This window comes from Setaria italica, chromosome I (genome assembly GCF_000263155.2).
Source record: "Setaria italica strain Yugu1 chromosome I, Setaria_italica_v2.0, whole genome shotgun sequence".
Classification (NCBI taxonomy): Eukaryota; Viridiplantae; Streptophyta; class Magnoliopsida; order Poales; family Poaceae; genus Setaria; species Setaria italica.
The window spans coordinates 816,983-837,954 of NC_028450.1; the positions used below are offsets into that span (position 1 = coordinate 816,983).

The 20,972-nt window shown below is 40.4% G+C and overlaps 2 protein-coding genes and 1 pseudogene across 4 annotated transcripts in view; all 3 read right to left on the reverse strand.

Moving 5' to 3' along the window:
• Window positions 1-7,334, reverse strand: part of LOC101753284 — a 44,437-nt gene extending 37,103 nt beyond the window's left edge. For all 3 annotated transcript variants that reach the window (XM_004951197.2, XM_004951194.2, XM_004951192.2), the window contains exons 1-2: window positions 7,046-7,334; window positions 6,905-6,961 (exon numbers count right to left, since the gene is read on the reverse strand). The gene's annotated coding sequence lies outside the window, so the exon portion shown is untranslated. The remainder of the gene's footprint in view (window positions 1-6,904; window positions 6,962-7,045) is intronic.
• Window positions 274-2,236, reverse strand: LOC101757202. Its single transcript, XM_022829621.1, has 3 exons — window positions 2,077-2,236; window positions 1,639-1,977; window positions 274-984 (listed from the first exon to the last, which is right to left on the reverse strand). Exons 1-3 carry the CDS (start codon window positions 2,161-2,163, stop codon window positions 535-537), a joined length of 876 nt encoding a protein of 291 aa, XP_022685356.1. The 5' UTR covers window positions 2,164-2,236; the 3' UTR covers window positions 274-534.
• Window positions 7,335-19,551: 12,217 nt separating the features above from the next.
• Window positions 19,552-20,604, reverse strand: LOC101757855 (annotated as a pseudogene).
• Between the last annotated feature and the right edge of the window lie 368 nt (window positions 20,605-20,972).

The window sequence follows — 20,972 nt, forward strand, 5'->3', positions numbered from 1 at the left end:
AAATGGTGGTCAAGGATAAGTAAGAGACTTCGTTGATGTCTACAACATAGATTCCTGTGAGGGCGCGTTTGTTTTGATGGAATTGAATCTCATTCTAGGAATCTCATTCTAGCAATTAGATTCAATAGGAATTAAATTACATAGAATTAGATTCATTTCAATTTTCTTGTTTGGATGTACAAAGAAACTAATTCCTAGAATTAGATTCCAAATATTGTTTGGTTGATTAGAGAGGAAACTACTTCTGATCGATTACTTGGGGCTGTCCGCTGATTTAAAATGGGCTGATATCTGAAGATTTTTATTTCCTTCATCTTTTAGGAGCTTGGAGCTCATTATGCGTCGATGACACCCATGAACACTCTTTACGCAAGGACACATCATACACGAGTTACATACCTCCAGCTAGAAAAATACAGATAAAATACAAGATAATACTTTCAGACGAGCTACAGAAATCGTACATACAATGCCATATATTATTACAAGTTCAATAGATATTATCCATCACTTGATATAGATGAACTAGTTTCTTCACTTGTTGAGCTGTTTTAGAAGCCACCTCTTCCTCATCTTCTCTGGAAGCGCCAACAGAGACTCGTACTTGCGTGCATCACCGGTCAGGATATCAAATAGGTCCAACAAAGTGTCTTCATCCAATCCTTGTACTTCATTCAGTGTGTCTAGAATTTCTTTTGATGTTGGTCCTTTAGAGGCTTCCTCCTTGAGTGCTTCAGCGAACTTGTCCATTTTTTCAGCTATCATAGAGGTAAAAGAGTCACCTGACCGTTGCCTCTTTAAACTTCCTGAAGTTGCCGATGAAGTGAGCTCTTTGTTACAAAGATCTTCCTTACTCATGTCTTTTGAGCTCTCAGCTGCAGTCCTTGCTGCTTCACCGGTAGTATGGTCTTTGCCAAACACCAAGCTAATTGAGTCCCAGTACAAGACAGTCTTGTGCCTATACCCAGAAGCTTCTTTGTTTTTCTAAAAAACAAATGATCAGCATGTCAGGAGCTTCTAATGGCAGGAGCTTCTCATTCCACATAGTCACCATGTCTATTTTGTTACACATGTCTAGTTGCAACTAGAGATACCATTCAGATAAGGTCAGCCCAGGTCAGCCCAACAGCACAGGTTATGAAAACCAACAATGCAACATTTCAGCAATTCAACAGAACTTTCAAAATTCTAACAGTACCACCACAACAATCTCAATAGACCAAGTCACCAGTCAGCAATTGTAACAGTACCATACAGGTGATTACAAACCAAACTAGTTCAGGCTAAACAATTGTAACAGTACCATTCAGATAAGGATCAATTCCTTTGATAAACGTGTTGGCCTTTCAGAGAAGATAAACAATGGGATATCAGTTGTCAATGAAAAGGTGAAATCAGTACACCAAAGGTTACATGTTTCGGACAAAACAATGGCTGCTTTGCTGGCTGCAGAGCGTAAGCTTAATGATACAGGCTCTGCCGTGAAAACCAACAGGACAGTGCCATAGCAATACTAGTCTAAACTATGGATGTAACCTTTAACACTAAACATGCATATAATAACTTAACTAAGCAGTTACTGCAGTAACCTCTGAACTTAACACAAATTTAAGTAAATCAGTGGTTTTTGAAACTTACCGCCACATATTCTTCCGATACAGAATCACTATCAACAGATATTTTGTTTTTGTTCCAATCCCAACCAAATCCACTTGATTCCAGCATACCATTGATGATAGTGTAGTGTTTGTCAAAAGTCTTGTTCCTCGCCATGATGTTGTCTTTTGAGATATCCACATTACACTTTTCTCGGACATTCTTGATAGTAGCTGTATAGATATGAGACTTCCACCCGTTCTGGCATCTGTCACCCTTGTTATAGTACTCCACAAATGTGTTAAGAAGAGCCTTGTCCATGTCGTCATTCCAAGAAATGTAACCCCTGCCCGAGCCTGACTTCTTGCCCTTCTCCATATCCTAAAGAAAAAAGTTCACAGAAGGTTATTAGTAAAATATTAAGAAGCAAAACCAAATATCATAAGTTTGAGCATGCATTGATGATAGAATTTATCATACATTGACCACGTCTTGCTTGGTAATCAACAAACATTTGGTTAGCTTTGGTATCCCTAAAATTGCTCCATTCATTTGTTGATTGAACATTGGTAATCATACCCACTTCACTTTGAACTTCATGAGGTTCAAAAGATATTACTTGATCAACTTGATGTATAAGTAAATCATCCATATCTCTCTATCTATCAATTACAAAGTTGTGCAATATGCAGCAAGCATTAATGATCCTAATCTGCAAGAATTTAGTAGAAATGAGTTACATGCTAGCTAGGGTCATTCAGAGATGAATTTCAAGCTAGGTTACTAACTATGGAATACCTAATTTTGTAAGTCCAAATATGAGTTGCTTCTTAGTATAGCCCACCTCATCTTCAATAGCCCAAATATTCTCTCTATCACATTTCTAGCAGTTGAATGGCGCAAATTGAATATTTCTTTGGCAGTGGATGGGTTATGCCCTAGAGCAGCCCACTCATTCAAGTGGTAGCGAGTGGATCGATATGGAGCAAGAAAGCCTGGTCCATTGGTGTATCCCGCATCTACTAGATAGTATTTCCCACTTGGAATAACAAATGCATCATCCCGAGACATTGCATCACGTAGCACACGTGAATCTGAAGCTGATCCTTCCCATCCCGCTAAGACTTAAACAAATTTCATGTGACGATCACAAACCCCTAAAACATTGGTGGTAATCTGTTGCTTCCTATTCCTATACCTCCCTTGGTCAGCCAAAGGCACAAAAACGTCAATGTGTGTACCATCTAATGCTCCAAGGCAATCTTCAAACCACTTCCACTTGGAATCCTCAGGTTGTACAGCTGATGGATCAGGAAGCTTGATAAATTCATGGCATAATGATAGAATACCTCTAAGCACCTCATTGAAGTGATGGCAGATTGGCTCAAGTGACCATCCATATGAGCTACGAATCATCCTCATCTTAGTGCCATGACCCACTACAAGCAAAAAGATTGCTACCTTTTCTTCTACCGACACGTTCTTGTTATCACACATACCACATCTCTCACGTAAGATGGCACATAGGTCATAAAATGATCTCTTAGTTAGGCGCAAACTATCGTAGCAATAGACATTTGATCCTTGGTACAGATTTTTTAGCATTTGTTTGCATGTAGCTACATCTCTCTCAGCCACTTCATCCGGATCAACGATATGTCTAGGTCTCTTACGCTAATACCAGTGCACAATCATGCTCATGACAGCAGAAACAAATAAAGCAGCCACTCTTTTTCTCTTTTTCCTACGCATCTCTCTCATTTGCTCCATGCTTGTATTAACCAAGTTTATGTTGTTGTCAGGCATCTAAAGCACATATGCAAAAAGGAATATTTTAATTTATCATCAAAATGCTACACTATTTTGGATAATCAGAAGACAAAATATAATCAGTAACTTCATGTGTTACACTATTTTGGATAATCAGTAACTTCATGTGTTACAGTTTAATCATGCACTAAAATGGCTAACTTTCACTCTAGGAGATGCTCCAGGTTTGCACTAAAATGGCTAACTTTCTAGTAGCTTACATAATAATCCTGCAGCCACTACGAAACTAAGCATCCACGATGGAAGGTGTCATATATTCCTACAAAACATTGGGGATAGGCACCAGGTCTCCAGAAAACATATGAAAATGCTGAAGAGCATGGCTACATTATGACTTAAATCTTACTGGAGTGTCTAGCCATCTAGATATATATGGTCACAGTAATAGGTTGAAGGTGTAAAGTTGAAAATGACAGAACAAGGATTTCAGATTCTCAGTTAAGGTTGTGGTACGGTAACAAGGAGAACCACTGAGTATCATTAAGTCAGAAGTAAAATATCTTGTTAGAAATATCAATCTTGACAGGGGCAGATTAAATTATCTACTAGAAAGGTTGAATAACAATAACTCAGTGCTCTGTCTGATGAAATTCTTTTGCATTTTCATTGGTTTAGTACCATTGACTTTGACTGGCAGAAAACTTAATGATTCCTTAATGATAATATATATTTTCACCAGCAACTGGTAGAAAACTTAATGATAATGATTGGCCAGTTAAGTCAAGGTCTTGGTTTAACTAGATAATGATTCCTACATTCACTACATAGAGCTAAAGATACAGTTAGGTATGCGCATCTTTTGATGGTAAGAGCTAGAAAAATATCACTCAGAAGTTGATAGCTAGAATGTAAACAAATCCTTATACAAACAAACTCTGAATAGGAGCCAGAAAAAGAAGTCCTAGTGGAAGAAAATGGACATGCATGTCGTGCTCCACAGAAGGCATGCAGGAGCAATATGATGCAACGAGGAAATATCAAACATGAGAATCAAAATGTACCAGACTATCATATCTGACAACCATCAGATTTTGGAGGTGACATTTCAAAAGGACCAAAAACTATGATTTTTCAACTAAGGATCCACTCGCTAATCTTTGAACTTACAATGTATCAATGCCTCAGCATATCAGTTCCTTGCACCCTTCTTGAAGCCGCCCAGCAACGCCTTAACCAGTAGCTAACAAAAGAGAAAAGACTCTGAGACAGTGAAATAATTGGCCTTAAGTAACAGATAAGTAGATACAAAATATTTCTCCATTTTAATTTCTGCCACCTACATGCATGTTCCGGTTCTTTATTTTAGATATATGACCAGTTGTCCCAATTGATCCTCCAGTTTAATCATGTCACCATCCAAACAAACTACAATTTCATGTTCATTTGCTGGTGAACATCTTTGTACACTGAAAACTAACAGGCTTTATAGTATGTCTAGCAGTGACATGAGTTTACTTCATTTGCGGGCAAACGCAAACCAAGTGCAGTGTCTCATAGCCAATTTTGCCTATCTACTATCCATGAACATTAATGTCAAGAGAAAGAAAGTTGACCCTTATATATCATTACTGCATTACACACCAATGAACGCCTAGGTGAGCAGTGTCTATCTAATACAGAACAACATTGATGCTATCTACTATCCAATTTTGCCTATCTACTATCCAATTTTGTCTATCTAATACAGAACAGCATTGATGCTAGGAGAAAGAAAGTTGAGCCATATATACAGTCCTGCATTACACACCAATGAATGCATAAGTGAGTGTATTATTCACAACCACATAATGACTAAATGATAAATTGATTAAAGCTTGCATAAAAAATTAATTTGGTTTACATTATGGGTTTAAAACATCCATATGAATATTCATGCTGAAATTATGAGAAACTTGAGGCATACAATAGCTCCAAAAGGGAGGCATATCACTAAAATAGGAATCAAACATTTAATACAGAAGGAATATGAATACATAACCAATCAGTCAATGGAACATAAGTAGAAATGGAAGCCTAGGATACAAATAACATTAGCTAAGTAATCCTAAGACTTAATTTTTCACTAAAGAACACATGGGAAGGAAGAGAGGCAGGACTCACCAAGGCAGGAGTATTGGTGTTGCACGTCGATCTTCCAGTGAGTAAAATGGATAGCTGCCGAGCTCCTCCTCCTCCCGTCCCTGTGCTTCCCTTCCCTCAGATCTGTCTACAGCCTCTAAAAAAGAACAAATCGAGTCAAGGGTTAGGGTTAGGAGAGAAATTTTTGTGTATGTGGACGAGGAAGAGAGGGAGGGAGAGGGGGAAGGAACACCGGCTCACCGCGTGGCGTGTGGTCGCCGGCGAGAAGCTGCTCGCGCGGAGGAGCGGCACGAGCGGCGCACTCTGTGCCGGCTCTGGAGATCCTCGATGTCGCCTTCTCAGGAAGTGGAGGGGGCCAGCGGAGGAGGGGGCGGCGGAGAAGTGGAGGAGGGGGCGGCGGAGGAAGTGGGCGGCGGCGCAAGGGGAAGGAGTCAGGGCGGCGGCACGGGGGGAAAGAGTCGGGGTCGGGTCGAGGAAACGATTTCCTCTTTTTAGGGTCGGAATGTGCGATAGATAGCGTTGGAATCCTGAGGAATCCCTCTTTCCAATTCCGGGAGCAGCCAAACAGGATGACTTTGGAAATTAATTCCAATTCCAGCCAATTCCAATGAAACAAGCAGGCCCTAATATAATTAGACTAAAAATGTAAACACATCCATCATGAAGTGTGATAAAATGGAGAGGCTGTTGTAGTACGAAATGGAGAGATTGTTGGAGTGGATGGAGAGTGTATATTTTAGAGAGGAACCTAGCTGTTGGGATTTGGAGAGTGGGAAATGGATAGTCTGTTGGAATAAAAAACTCAATATGGAGAGGAATCTTTTTACCAACTTGGATAGAGAGTTAAATGGAGAGGCAAAAATGGATAGTCTGTTGGAGATGCTCTAAGGTAACAGGTAATGGCAAATGAGACGTCACTAAATATCACTGCTTTAGAAATGGAAGCTATCGTTTCTGAAAAAAAGAAAAAGGCAAATGAGATGTCACTAAATATCACTGCTTTAGAAATGGAAGCTATCGGTTTTGCAAAAAAGAAAAAAAGAGCTAACACTATCTAATGTGGACTGAGATTGGAAGGTTATGGAAGTATCAAAAAAAAATTATTGATTCCATCCATTGTGGACTTAGATTATGAGGTCACGGGAGGAAAAAAACGCAAAAAATTGAAGATTGACTGTTGTTTACTCAAAGATCGACCATGGAATAATTGATCTCACCAAACGGGGCAAATTTTTCTATCTGTAATATCAATTTCAGATTCTCCATAGGACGTGCCACACTACTCGAAACAGATGGCTATACTGTAGGAGTAGGACTAATAAAATTTATACGGCAATGAAGCTTCATCGAAGAATTAACAATCAAACAAGTAAATAACTATAGCAATTCGAAGCAATACCTTATCCAATTCACATCCTCGCTCCTCCTGTTCCCATCGTCGAATCGTCTTATTCACCTGCAGCAATTCCCAATCAAATCATAACGCCGAAGCCTCCCGGAAAACGATTAAACAGGGAGATAATCAGATAACTGAAGTTACTGTGCAGAGCCCGAGAAGGAGGTGCTTCTCGTCCTTCCGCGCCAGCTGCCGCCGCGGCGACGGCCCGGGTTCCTGCGGTGCGCAGGGCGGCCTGGGGCTTGCAGGAGACTAAGGCCTGCGTGTGGAGTTGCTTGCTTACGAGGTGGGGGAGCAGGCAGGTCCGCAGGTGGAAACGAGGTCACAGAGGCGGGCGAGCTGCCGCTTCAGCTTCTCCGACTCCGGCGGCGGCCGCGGCTGGTGCTGCCGTGCTGGCCTGCTGCTAATTTGACTTTCGTCTTCGCTGCGAGGCTGCGTTTTTCACTCTTTTACGTGTCTCCACGCACGCGGCAAATTTTTATTATCCGTATAAAAAACGTATACTTCGTCGGTTATTAACATATTATTTTTTGAAACAGGTCCAGTTCTAGAAAGGCAGGCAATGCAACCGCCAGGAGCCCATGAAGCTAGGGAGTTAAGATCATATAGGTAATTAGTATATATAATTTTTTATTTGGCATAGTAAATATTTGAAGGCCCATCACAAAGCAGCTTTTGCCGTAGGTAACTCTCCCTTCCAGTTCTATTCTACGTAACCTGATTCATCAAGCGGAGGACAGATCGTAGGCGACGTTTCGTTTGATCGTTTCCTACCGCCGCGACCCTGCCTGCCCATCGACACGCTCTGACCGAGGAGAGGAGATGCCCGCGCCGATCCGATTGGTTCCTCACCCGACGAGGCGGCGACCGGCAACTGCAAGCACACCGATCCAATTCACTCGTCACAGTAAGCAACATACCGATTGATTAGTATTTTCAAAAAAAAATTTACCGATTGTGCTAGCGTTAAAATTTCTATTTCGATGTATTTATTTGAATATGATAGATGTTGCCTAAGAAACATTGGTCGGGTGCTCAGAATAGAAAAAAAAGAAAATAAGAAGATCAGTTTGTAGAATTGCAGAGAGGTGCTCTACATAAGTTTTTTTCAATTTCAAATAATGCTGAAGTCAGTCAAGATCAGGGGCGGGAACAAGTTGCAGAAGTCGATACTAATGAAGGTGCTACAGAAGAGATGCTGAAGCTAATGCCAATGATCATACTCAGGTTCCGGAAGGTGACACTTTACAACCATCAGATGATACTGAAACTGTTTATATTGATGAACAAGAAGATTTATTTTTGACTATTTTTTATCTTAGAACATGGGGAAATCTTGACAATAGCAAAAAAGATATCTTAATTGAGAAATGACTCGTGAGAGAAATGGATCTACAATTCCTTTGTGATCCCAGTGGCAGACGTTTTTCTTATGCTTATTACTTCAGGAAATTATCTAACTGTGAGTTTGTTGATAGAAAGTGGTTGGTTTATTCTAAACATGTGGACAAGGTTTATTGTTTTTGCTGCAAATTGTTCAAATCAAATCAGAACAAGTTCCTGTTAGCATCTGATGGAGTAAGGGATCGGAAGCATCTCAATGAGAAACTGAAAACACATGAGAACAGTGAGAAGTATTTGACAAACATGAGTACATGGAATGAGCTTCGGCTTAGATTAAGCAAAAATCAAACAATTGATGATGAAATGCAATAGGAAATTACAAAGGAAAAGGAGTGTTGGAGACAAGTCCTGGTAAGAATAGTTTCTGCTGTGAAGTTTCTTGCTAAATAAAATCTAGCCTTTCGAGGATCAAATGAGAAACTTTATGAACGTAACAATGGCAATTTTCTAACCACAGTTGAAATGATTGCTGAATTTGATCCTGTAATGCAAGAACATATTATGCGCATTCAAAGTAATGAAATTCATCATCATTATCTTGGCCATAATATTCAGAATGAGTTAATTACTATTTTTGTTGATGCTGTGAAAAATCATATCTTAAAGGTTATCAAAGATGCCAAGTATTTTTCTGTTATCTTGGATTGTACCCCAGACGTGAGGCATGAAGAACAAATGATATTAATTGTGCGTTGTGTTAATATGTCAAGTACCATTCCAAGAGTAGAGGAATTTTTCTTGGAGTTCTTTCAAGTTGATGACACCTCCAGATTGGGATTTTTTAATGTTTTGTTTGATGCACTTTGGTCTCTTGATTTGAACATTGATGATGTGAGAGGTCAAGGTTATGACAATGGTTCCAATATGAAGGGAAAACATCAAGGTGTGCGACAAATTTTACTTGAAATTAATCCAAAAGCATTATATATGCTATGTGCATGTCATAGTTTGAATCTCACTCTTTGTGATATGGAAAAATCTTGCAAGACAGCTATTTCGTTCTTTGGTGTTATACGAAGGATATATTGTTTGTTTGCACGCTCTACTAAGAGGTGGAAAATTTTGACTAATAATGTTGAGAGGTTTACTGTCAAATCCTTGTCTAATACTTGTTGGGAGAGTTGAATAAAGAGTGTGCAACCTATCACGTATCAAGCCCCACAAATAATATTAGCATTGAAGGAAGTGGAAAGAACTTCTACTGATGACCCAAAAACAGTAAGTGATGCTCAATCATTGGTAACTGCGCTTGAGAAATTTAAATTTATAGTTGGTATGGTTATCTGGGATGAATTTTATCTACTATCAACATGGTGAGCAAAAAGTTACAATCTAAGATTATGTTCGTAGATGCTACTCTCAAACAAATTGAAGTGGTCATCTCATATTTCCAGAAGGATAGAGAAGAAGGCTTCAATGCTAGTATTGAGACTGCAAAATCCATTGCATCTAGTATGGACATAGAGCTAAAATTTCCTACAAAACAACAAGGTAAAACAAAGAAGCATTTTGATAAACAAAATGATGAAACCGAAGAATTACAACTTTCAACTATAGATGAGTTCAAAATTAGTTACTTCCTAGTTATTGTTGATGCTGCAGTTGCTTCATTGACTAGTCGATTTGAAGAAATTTGAAAAAAAAATGATTCCTTATTCAACTCAGAAAATCTGAAGTCCTTGGATGATAATGAACTATGAAAGTGTTGCACTAGTTTTGCAAAATCTTTTTCTCATGAAAACAAGCCTGATGTTGAGTTGGATGATTTTTTCTCTGAATTAAAAGTGTTGCCAGTATCTTTGCTAGAAGAATTGATGTCAGCACCTGAGATTCCTCAGTTTGTTAAAGCTGCAGATGGCTATCCGAATGTCTCCATTGCATATCGGATTCTCTTAACTATTCGAGTAATAGTAGCATAAGCTAAAAGAAATTTCTCTGAATTGAAACTATTGAAAAATTGTTTGAGATCAACTATGTTACAAGAAATAATGAATGGCTTGGCTATGTGTAGCATTGAGAAGGATGTTTTGGGCGACATTAATTTTAATACTTTTCTTGAAGATTTTGCATCAAGAAATATTTGAAGACAGTTTTTTACAAAGCACTGAAGTATTATATTTTTATTTGAGATAATCATAATAGTTATTGTTTTCAGTTTTTTTGTTACACTATTGTTATGTTTTATGAGCTATACATATATTGCAAAGTGACTTTTATTATTCATATATTTTAGTTTTGATATTAAAAATTAGTTCAACGTCCCTTATCTTCTTGCTTGCTCTAGGAACCTTAAAATTATAGACCGGCGCTGAACAATTACAGTTATCACTCCTCAAACAAGGAGCAACGCAATTTAGTAATTTACCCATTTATAAATCCCACATTATACAACTACATCGTCCATGTAAACTAATAGGAATTGCAACAGATTAACAATAAAAAGAAAATATCTATTTATTGAATTCAAAGAAACACCTGATCGGATTCACATCGTCGCTCCTCCTCCTCCTGTTCCTCCTAGCGATTGCCAATTTTCCATGAAGAATCTAAGCCTTATATGTGCTATGGGAGGCTGAAGATTGGCAGTAGTATATTTTACATGGCCGTGATCAGCAGGATATTCATCAGACAGTACATGGGAAATTAGAATTCTGGAAACATGTAGCAACGATCATGAATTTTCACTAATGTAATTAGACTCCAAAATGTAAACACATCCGCCATGAAGTGTGATAAAATAGGGAGTATCTAACGAAGTGGATGAATAAGTCAATTCAAAATAGGGAGTATCTAATGAAGTGGATGAATAAGTCAATTCAAGACTCGCTGTCACAGCCTACTATGTCCCACCTTATATCCAGGTTTTGTTCGACCTCTCTTCAGTGCCAGCTTCGTTTTAATGGAACGCAATTCTACTAAAAAAGAATAAAACTGCAATGAGCCTATGCTTGAATCAGGGTTGCTCGCAGTTTACATCGCGCAGAAACTTGAAAGGGGATGAGTAACTGATGAACTGCCCCCTCGTGGAAAATTGCAATGCATGTACAATCAGAAGGCATAATCAATGCTGAACAATTTGAGACCGATGCATAACCACGATACCATTAATATGCATCAACATCATCCCAGCAGCTGTATTTCAGTTGTTTTTAGCAGCCACAAAGATCCAAGGTCGTGAAAGCATGAACATAACGATAACAGGAACCATTTGTGGAGGAGTCAAATTCTGGCTTGTCAACAACAACAGACTTCCTACATCGGCAACGAAGAAAAAATAACAGTACACCAACAACTACGAACAGCTCCAGTCCTGTGAGTTCGATATAACGCTGCTCCACCACATTGCGATTTCTGCCTTTCTCGGGCAAGATCACCAGTTTGACACGCTTATGTGAAGATACAAGGTCTGTGAAAGCTGTCCTGCATCACCTTACAAGTTCATTCACCTACAAAGTGAAATGGAGGAAGTTACAATTGGGTTACAAACCAAGGAAAATAATATAATGCAAATTAGTTGGTGAAAAATACAAGAGAAACGAATTACTAGACGCTGGACCTCTGTTTGATAGACAAAAGATGCAAACTAAACAAGACCATTTACATTTTACATTTCAATCCAGGAGATTCATCGGATAGTACAAGAAAGGGCTCTCTAGAAAATGGTAACACATAGGTTTGCTATTAAATTACATTTCAGATATCTGGTTAAAGCTTCAGTTTAGGGTGTGTTTGGTTGCATGCACCACATGATGCATGTATGGATGATCCTGGATGGGATGGTTCAACCAATTTGCTTGAGTTGGTTCAATTCACCCAACCAAACAAAAGGATCATTATTATTTTGAATCATTTCATACATGAATCAAATGATACAACCAACCAAACGCACCCTTAGTGACTAGTTCAGACCATTTTTGTTTAGCTCAATTTCCCCCAGATTATCTGTGTAACAAAAATAAGAGTACAAACCCTGAATTTCTGATACTACTACGGAGCGAAGTGGATAATTATTATTCTATATGCACTAAGCCGCAAAACTCATTGAGTTGAATGAAACTTGAAAATCACAGGAAGGGAACAATTGTTACTTCATTTATAAAGTGGACGAAATTTTACAAATATATATGGTATCAATATTAAAGAAAACTTCTACATAGGAAGGCCTTGCCACTCCATTAACAAAATTGGATTAAATGCCTGCAAAAAAAACAAGTTTGGATTAAAGATTTAGGACAATTTGAAAGGCAGTTGAACTAACCAATTTGAGTAGGAAATTTGACATAAAAAGGAAATAATCTTTATTGGTGGAAATAAAAACAAACAAAAAAAGAACGGTGCCAACTGATCCAACAGCTCTTGAAGCTTAGTAAAAGTTCGAATAAATAAACTAATGCAGTAAACATGAATCAAGTGATAGCACAATATATAGTTTCAAGAAAACCATAAAGCAATCCAAGATTCATCAACCATCAGCAACATTTTCAAAGGTTAAACTTTAAAAGCCACTCCTTTAACAAGGTCTGAATGACTATGACACTCCTTTAAAAATTGTGATACCTAGGAAGACAGTGAAAAAGAACCAAGCTATCCTTGGTTACGCATACAACATATCTTAAACATCAGCAAAATGTAATATTAACCTTGTTAACTGGCACAGTTTGCAAGGCTTAATGGGCTTCCTGTGTACAAACCAAGTGCAAAATATTGCCCAGTCTCTGCTACATCTGTAGTAGAAGTGTTGGTCCTTGGATTGTAAATTCTCAATGATCCCCTATCACGTCCCTGGTAAGCAATTACTATTCTCCCGTCATTTAACTCCAACAAGGGACCTACTGATCGAGTGCACAACATGCTGCTGGACACCAAGTTGAACTTTTATGCTGTGCTGCTTGACCCATAAGCCCCTTTCAAAGTCCATCAGAAACCACAAGTCTATATTTGCTGAATAACAGCGGTGGACCACAACTAAGCAGCCATTCATGGCAGCCAATGAGAGTTCATCCGTACCAAAACCACCATCCGTAAGGCTGCTTAGGGGTCCTGTGAGACATGGCCTCCACTCATCCGTCTCAAGGTCAAAGGAACCTATGTGGTCTTCTTCCTCAACAAACTCATTAGAGAAGAAGTACACAATCACATTGATGACCACAGTCCTCCAGAAGAGAAATGTAACATTATATTGTGCTGCCCTCCATCGAGCATTGATGCCGCTATCCAGGGTGAAGACCTCAAAGATCTGCTCTGGGTAGCCACAGGATAAACGATCGATCACACGGAGCACCTTGTACTCCCCTGTTGAAGCGACCTGACCGAATGCAGGCTTGGCATAGAAACTGCAGGTGCCCCCCTCGCGCGCTGCATGTTCTTCAGACAATCCTTTAAGGCAAGGCATATACAGCTCCCGTGGCCAGGTTGAGCAACCGGAAGCTGCTTTTTCCCGCAGCTCCTTCCTCGATCACCCCTCCGTCCCCATATACTCCCATAGTGGCCTACTGTGCTCCTGCACCACACGGGCTGAGCTGCTTTTGTGTTTTATTTATAAACTCACAATAACTAATATATCAAGTAAGATCATTTCATCTACGGGCCCACCTGCGATGCGACGTGCTTTACCCTCACGAAATGATACGCCAGCCACAACTTCAGAAAAACACCATTCCTGTAGCATTGCATCAAAAGAAATGGCAAAAGGCTGCTCTTCCAAATTGGGATTTCAGACTACATCACCAAATTTTCACAATTGTATCTTGTGCGAAGATACACAGTTTGTGAAAGCTGTTCTTCTATGATAGGCTGAAATATTCTATTCATTCATCCCAATTTTGGGAAATTTACATAGTTTACATATTTTGTCAATATTGAATAGTGGTCCACTATCTTTCTCGCTGGTACAATACTATCATAGCTGAGGATCACAGGGAGGCAGCAAACTTTTCTTCTCTTAATAACAGAAATCGGTTGATATGAAGATGCTCATAATAACACAAACAGGTTCAGAAACAAATCCTGAACACCATATCAAGAAGCATTTGAAACAGAAAATATGATAATTTATTACAGAAAGATCTGATCGTTGTGGCTTCCTTTCTGTGAATGAAAACAATATTTAACGCAGATACAATGGAAATCAACGAGGAAGAATTGCCTAATCTCTCCTTACCTTATGTGGAGACAGTATTTCTCAGTGAAGTTTCTCCTTCACAGAGTGCTTTTTGGCAGCATCCCACACCTTTTCAACATATCCTTCAATTGGTGGAGTGGGTGTCGCCATGTACCGGTTTTCAAGGAAAGGTGTCGTGTCACGTACCATACTAGCAGCTCATAGCTTCTGTGAGCGCAGCAACGGCCACGCTTTTGAGCATTAGCACATGACTATGGCCTTGTTTAGTTGTCCAACTTTGGGGTGCCCAAATTACTGTAGCAACACTGGAGCGTTTCGTTTGTATTTGTGAATTATTGTCCAAATATTGACTAATTAGGCTCAAAAGATTCGTCTCGCAAAGTACAACAAAACTGTGCAATTAGTTTTTGATTTCGTCTACATTCAGTACTCCATGCATGTACCGCAAGTTTGATATGATGGGGAATCTTCTTTTTGCATAGTGCCAAAGTTAAAATTTGGAGGTGAAGTAAACAAGACCTATATTCTTTGGCAAGTCACTGACCACCCTCGACTGTGAGCTCATACTTGGGGATTGCCACTCATCAACCAGTCCAAGGTTGTATAGTCAATGCGCAGTGGACCCACACGGCCCCCATCATCTCTACCAGTACCTTTTGATTTGGCTTTAGCTTTGATCTTGGGGAGTAGGGTCATTGAGACTGAAATCTGAGTAATGTTCTCCATACTGGTGCTCCAGAAATGTACAAGCAACATAAATAAGACAATAGTAGCTAACGATAAATATTGAAGTGGATAGTGTGAAATGAGATATAAGTTGCCAAACAAAAAGTCCTTTTACCAATATAGAGATCATATTTGACAGGCAACCAAATTAATTGTATAGAAGCTCTTCACATGGTAACAGCAATTATGAACTTATCCCCTGAAACTGTTTCCTAAATGAAAAGGGAAAACATGAATCTGTGTTATTGTCTCCTGAGACAGTTGTACATGACCATTGGATGTGAAGACTGGCAAGTACGGATGCTAGATTCACAAGAAGTTTACACATAGGAAAGTCAACAGTGATACTTCCACTTGGACCAAGAAAAAAAGATGATGTTACATTGACATTACAGTTCTCATGAAGATCACTTGCATTGATTGAATGTTTGCGTGCTTATGTAGCCGGTAGTACGACCGAGCTCCGCCTAGGGATCGAGGAATCAGAAGGCAAGGAGCCAGGACCTGGTCAGCCTAGGACACGCGTTAAGGACCATCAATGAAGGCAAGTCCCGACTCTAGCTTATGCCTTGTCCTATTGAGCATGAGAGTACTAATACTGCCAACTTAATATGATTTATTGCATTTATTTTCAAAAGTATTTTAAAATGCGTGCTGGCTAGCTAAACCCCAATATGCCATATTCACCCTAGGAAAAATTACATATCCCATAAACCCCTCCTATATAGATATGCTAAGCAAGTCGAGTCATGCCCCGTATATGGGATAATACTTGTTGAGACTCTCCATGGGGAGGATCCAACTCCTTTTTATAAAATACCAAGCTTTTTATCAAATAAAATACTTAGGATGGGTTTTCATTGGGAAGGTGTGAGTAAAGATAAAATGATAGTAACTAAAACCATAGAGTGTGTTTTGGGCTCGAGAGTAAGGGGACAGTCTCAGTGGAGGGTTGTACTGTACCAAAGACTTTTCCCCTATCCATTGCTCCAACCATAGGCGTCCAGGTTCATCCCCATGTCCATCCTATGCGCCTATATAAGAGACCCCCTCCTCCAGAGGACACACCAACACACACGGTACTCCTGTTCATGAGACACCTCTCTCTCTCTCTCCCTCTGTTTTTCTGCTGCTAACTTCGCATCTCCATCGCTAGCGCTACGTGCACAGCCCTGGTCAGAGCAGGTCTCCGAAACCCTGTTCGTTGAAGGTCCTACATGGGATAGTGGGCAATCAGGTTTGGGGGAGCGTCTTCATGCGATTGCTCGACTGCTCATTCGCTTCCTGAAACGAATACGTCATCTACATCCCGGTGGCCCGTACAACTACTTCGTCTACTTGCTGGTGCCATTCGAGGGATTGCACAACGTACCTCTTCCTTCATCGACTCGTACGACTACATCGACTGAGGCGCATTCGGTTCATTGACCGTTGACCTATTTCACATTCTCTTATTTCACAAAGAAACTATCCAAAACCGATGACCTATATTCTGAATTCTGATTCTAGTACTACTACTACCCAGAATCGTTTTTTCCCCTATCATTGAACTATGCCTGTATGCACTTATATAGCTACTAAAACATGGAACTCAATTACTTGAATAAAACATCATAACTGAGTTACCTTCAATTCTACAGAACATCACTAGCAGTAAGCACTGGGAGTCTAGAATTTGGATGCAAATCACTTAATATATTCAACTCCTCAAATGCAAAGATTGGAGTGAAGTTCCTTGACTGCTTTATGGTGGAATCTCTTGAACAATTCATGCATTACTATGGCCTCTCCTTACCATTAGCAAATGATGGAAAATGATTGTGCTACCTAGAAATAACGAAGTTATCCCTTACATACATCATATGCTAAACAAGATCAAAGCCAATACTAACCTCATTAATTGGCCCACTTGAAAGGCTTAACGGGCCTCCTGTGTACAAGCCAACTGCCAAACAATGCTCCACCTTTGCCACATGCATAGAAACATTGGTCTTTTGGTCGTAAATTCTTAATGATCCCGTATCATCCCCTACATAAACAAGTATTATTCTTCCATCACTCAACACCAAGGGATGTACTGCACATAGATCAGGCCAGTAATTGAGTTGAACTTTCATGCTGTGCTGCTTGACCCATAAGCCCCTTTCAAAGTCCATCAGGAACCATAGGTCCATTAGTGACTCGATAAAGTTGCTATTGTCGTGGACCACAACTAAGCAGCCGTTCAGGGCAGTCATTGATTGGGCACCCGTACTGAAATCAGGGTCAGGCAAACCAGGAGCATTCGCAAGGCTGCTTAGGGGTCCTCGGATACTTGGCCTCCACTCTTCCGTCTCGAGGTCAGAACAAGCTACGCAGTGTAGCGCAGCATCTTGTGGCTGAGCAAACTTACCAGAGCAGAAGTACGCAATCCCATTCACCGCCACGGCAACACTTTTTCCGAAGCCAAATTTAACAGTAATTTACCAGTGTAGCGTACAGCACGTCGGCGGGCAGGGGCAGGACGCCGCCGTGCGAGTCCGGCCGGGAGCGCCGGTTTGGGGCCGCCATCGCCGTGCCTGCGATGCGCCGGCCGCCGGACTGCGACGACAGCAGGTGATAGTTGACAGTTGGCATTAGTTGATCCCATTCAGGCGAGCGGAAAAACCGAGCACAAGCGGCGAGGGGTTTGAGGCTTTCAGCTATCTGAAATGGGATAAGTCCATGACGAAGAGCTCACCAGCCAAGCACGGTGGCTCCCGAGCCGGGTCGAATAGCGCCGCCACCGGGAGATCTCCTCCGGTGGTTGGATAACCTCGCTCCGCCGTGGTGCTGCGCTCGGTGCCTCGACTGGATGCGGCTGTGGCCACGTCCCCACGGAAGCGGAGCTCAAAGGAGATTTCTCGCTCTGTGGCTTCCCGTAAATTGGAGCTATGAGCTTGGACAAATGGCCCAGCAGATGACTTTCTTGATGATTTTTGAATAGGACATTATGACGGTGTATTTGTGGTGTCTTTGTGTTTCTTTTTTAAAAAAATACAAAAATGGTGAAGAACAGATAAAATGTTAAGTTTTCATGCAGGAGATCGTACAGAAGGACATCCTTTCCTTTGGTATAAAGACAGTATGAGAGTGTATTCACCACATAGAACATGTAGCAAAGGCCATGCTAGAACGGGATGAGCCAGCCACACAGTTCCTCTGCAGCTGGTTTCGCTAGAACGAAGCCGCAGTGACCATAGTCACTGGTCTGAAATCAGAATCAGGGCTGCTGACAATTGATATCTCACAGAAACATTTATGAAACTGAGGCACTGAATATGCAAGTGGAATCAGAATCAGAAGGCATGAAAAACACAATCAAGGCAACCGGTTCATACACAATCAAGAGATTCTTCAGTCTCCCTGATTCATGCTGCGACCTTATTACACAAGTCAGCTGTCAACAACAAACATCGAAAATCCCCAAGAATGAACACTAGCAGTCTAGCAAAAGCTACAGAAAGCAGCATTCCTGTGGGCTGTAGCGTTGCAAAAAAACAATTAGCAAAAGGATTTATGTCTAGGCCAAGGCTGCTCTTTGGAATCAGGATTTCTGACTGGACCACAAAATTTGACAATTGTAGGTTGTGCAAAGATGCACAGTTTGTGACAACTGGTCTTCTATATTAGACTGAATATTGATTCACCTACAAAGTAAAGTGAAAAAAATAGAGCTGGGTTAAATAACAAGGAGAATTACATAGTGAGGATTAGTTGATGAAAAGTACAAAAGAAATGAACTACCAGAAACTCAATACTGACAAAAGATGCAAACTCAAGACAAACTGAAGACATACTGGATTTACTGAATGCAAGAGAGAGCTTAATAGAAAAAAAACAGAAACACAGTTTTCCTGCAAGTGAAATATGTCTCAGATATCTTGTTCGAATTTACTATCTCAAATCATTTTTGTCTTCAGCACTATAAAGTAGTTAAAATTCCCTAGTTCATCTGTATTCACAAAGAATGAGTACCAACTCATACTCTTATTTCACAAATAAACTATCCAAAATTATCAACCTATATTCTGAGTTTCTGATACCGCTACCGAGTATAGTCATTCCCTATTATTGAACTATGTCTATATGCAGTAAAATATGGAAGTCAATTACTTAAATGAAACATCATGCTTGATTTATCATCAATTCCACAGCACAGCACTAGCAATAAGCAATGGGAGTCTAGAATTTGGATGCAAATCACCTAATATATTCAATTCCTTCAAATGCGAAGTAAGCAACAGCAAGCATGAGTCCATGATAAGTGCTTCAAGTGCGCAAAATACTAGCATCGCTACTTGGGGGGAGCCTGGACAAGGCATTTTTCCTGTTTATCTTGCTAGTTGCTACAGTAATAGCACAGCTGAGGATCACAGGGAGGCAGCAAAATTTTCTGCTCTTAATAACACAAACAGGTTCAGTAACACATTCTGGATGCCATGTAAAGCATTTGAAACAGAAATATGATAATTTATTATGAAAATCTGTTTGTCCTGGGCTCCTTTCTACAATTGATAATGGCATTTAACCCATATACAATGGAATTCAGTGAAGAAAAAATGCCTAAACTCTATTCACCTTATGTGGAAACAGTTTCCTCCCTAGAATTTCTCAGCGAAGTTTCTCCTTCACAGAGTGCTTCTTGGCAGCATCCCGTACTTTTTCAATGTATCCTTCAATTGGTGGTGTGAGTGTCGCCATGTACCGGTTTGCAGGGAAAGGTGTCATGTCAGGTACCATAGCAGCAGCTTGCAGCTGCTCAGGGAGCGCAGCAATGGCTTCCTTTTTGAGTGTTAGAAGCGTTGACTCTGCTGTTTGTCTTGCACGGTGCCGCCGCATAAGCACACGACTGTATTCTTTGGCAAGTCGCCTACCATCCTCAACTGTGAGCTCATACTTGGGGATTGCCTCCTCATCAACCAGTCCAAGACTGATATAGTCAAGGCCCGGTGGACCCATCAGCACACGGTCTCCATCATCTGCACCAGTACCTTTGGATTTGGCTTTAGCTTTGGCCTTGGCCTTGGCTACATCAAGCTCGCGTTGCCTCTCCTTGGATATAAGTCCAAGCTCCTCACGTTTGGCCTCACGAAGACGCTCCTTTGGGGACAAGTGCCGCAGGGGAGTAGAGGCATTGAGACAAGACTCTGAAATCTGAGTAATGCGCTCCATGGCCTCACGACGACCACGTCCACCCCCACCCCCACCCCCACCAGTTGAAGGCGCCCTTTCTTTGCCCCGATGCTGGAACGCTTCAAAGGTTGTCTGCTTTGAGCTTGGCCTTTCCTTTGGCTGTGCCACTCACTGGTGCACACTGTTGAAGCTGGTGATGCTGACTGGTCACACCAGATGCCAGTGCAGGGCTTATAGTTAGTGTCTTGAGACGCCGAAACATGATATTCCGTGCACTTGAAGCCATTCAGCTATGTTTCCTGCATAAATCAGGATATGTAATTAGTTGACCTTTTGTTTTCTTTTTGTGGAACATACAAACATAGAGTTTTCATGTAGGCAGTTAATCAAACAGAGCAGGTAGGGTCCAAGAAAACAATTAAGCAACAACAAATGAATGCTAAATACAAAATAAGATGTGTTTGAACCATATCAATGAGACATGCAGTAGAAAAACCAAGTACTGATTATATCCAATAGAGAACAAAATGTGGGAAAACTCACACAGGAAATATCAAGCAGCATCTCTGGCCGTACCCTCAAAACTATAGCTAACAACAAGAAAATGTAATGCACAGACATGATAGTCGATGAATTACAGCATCTTCACAACAAATCAACTCACAC

Excerpts from the sequence above, each read along its gene's own strand:
- LOC101757202 (XM_022829621.1), bottom strand. The coding sequence starts at position 2,163 with ATGTTCAATCAACAAATGAATGGAGCAATTTTAGGGATACCAAAGCTA. Across the intron at positions 1,978-2,076 it reads CCAAGCAAGACGTGGTCAAT|GATATGGAGAAGGGCAAGAA; the intron begins GTATGATAAATT and ends TTTTTTCTTTAG. Across the intron at positions 985-1,638 it reads TATCGGAAGAATATGTGGCG|AAAAACAAAGAAGCTTCTGG; the intron begins GTAAGTTTCAAA and ends TTTGTTTTTTAG.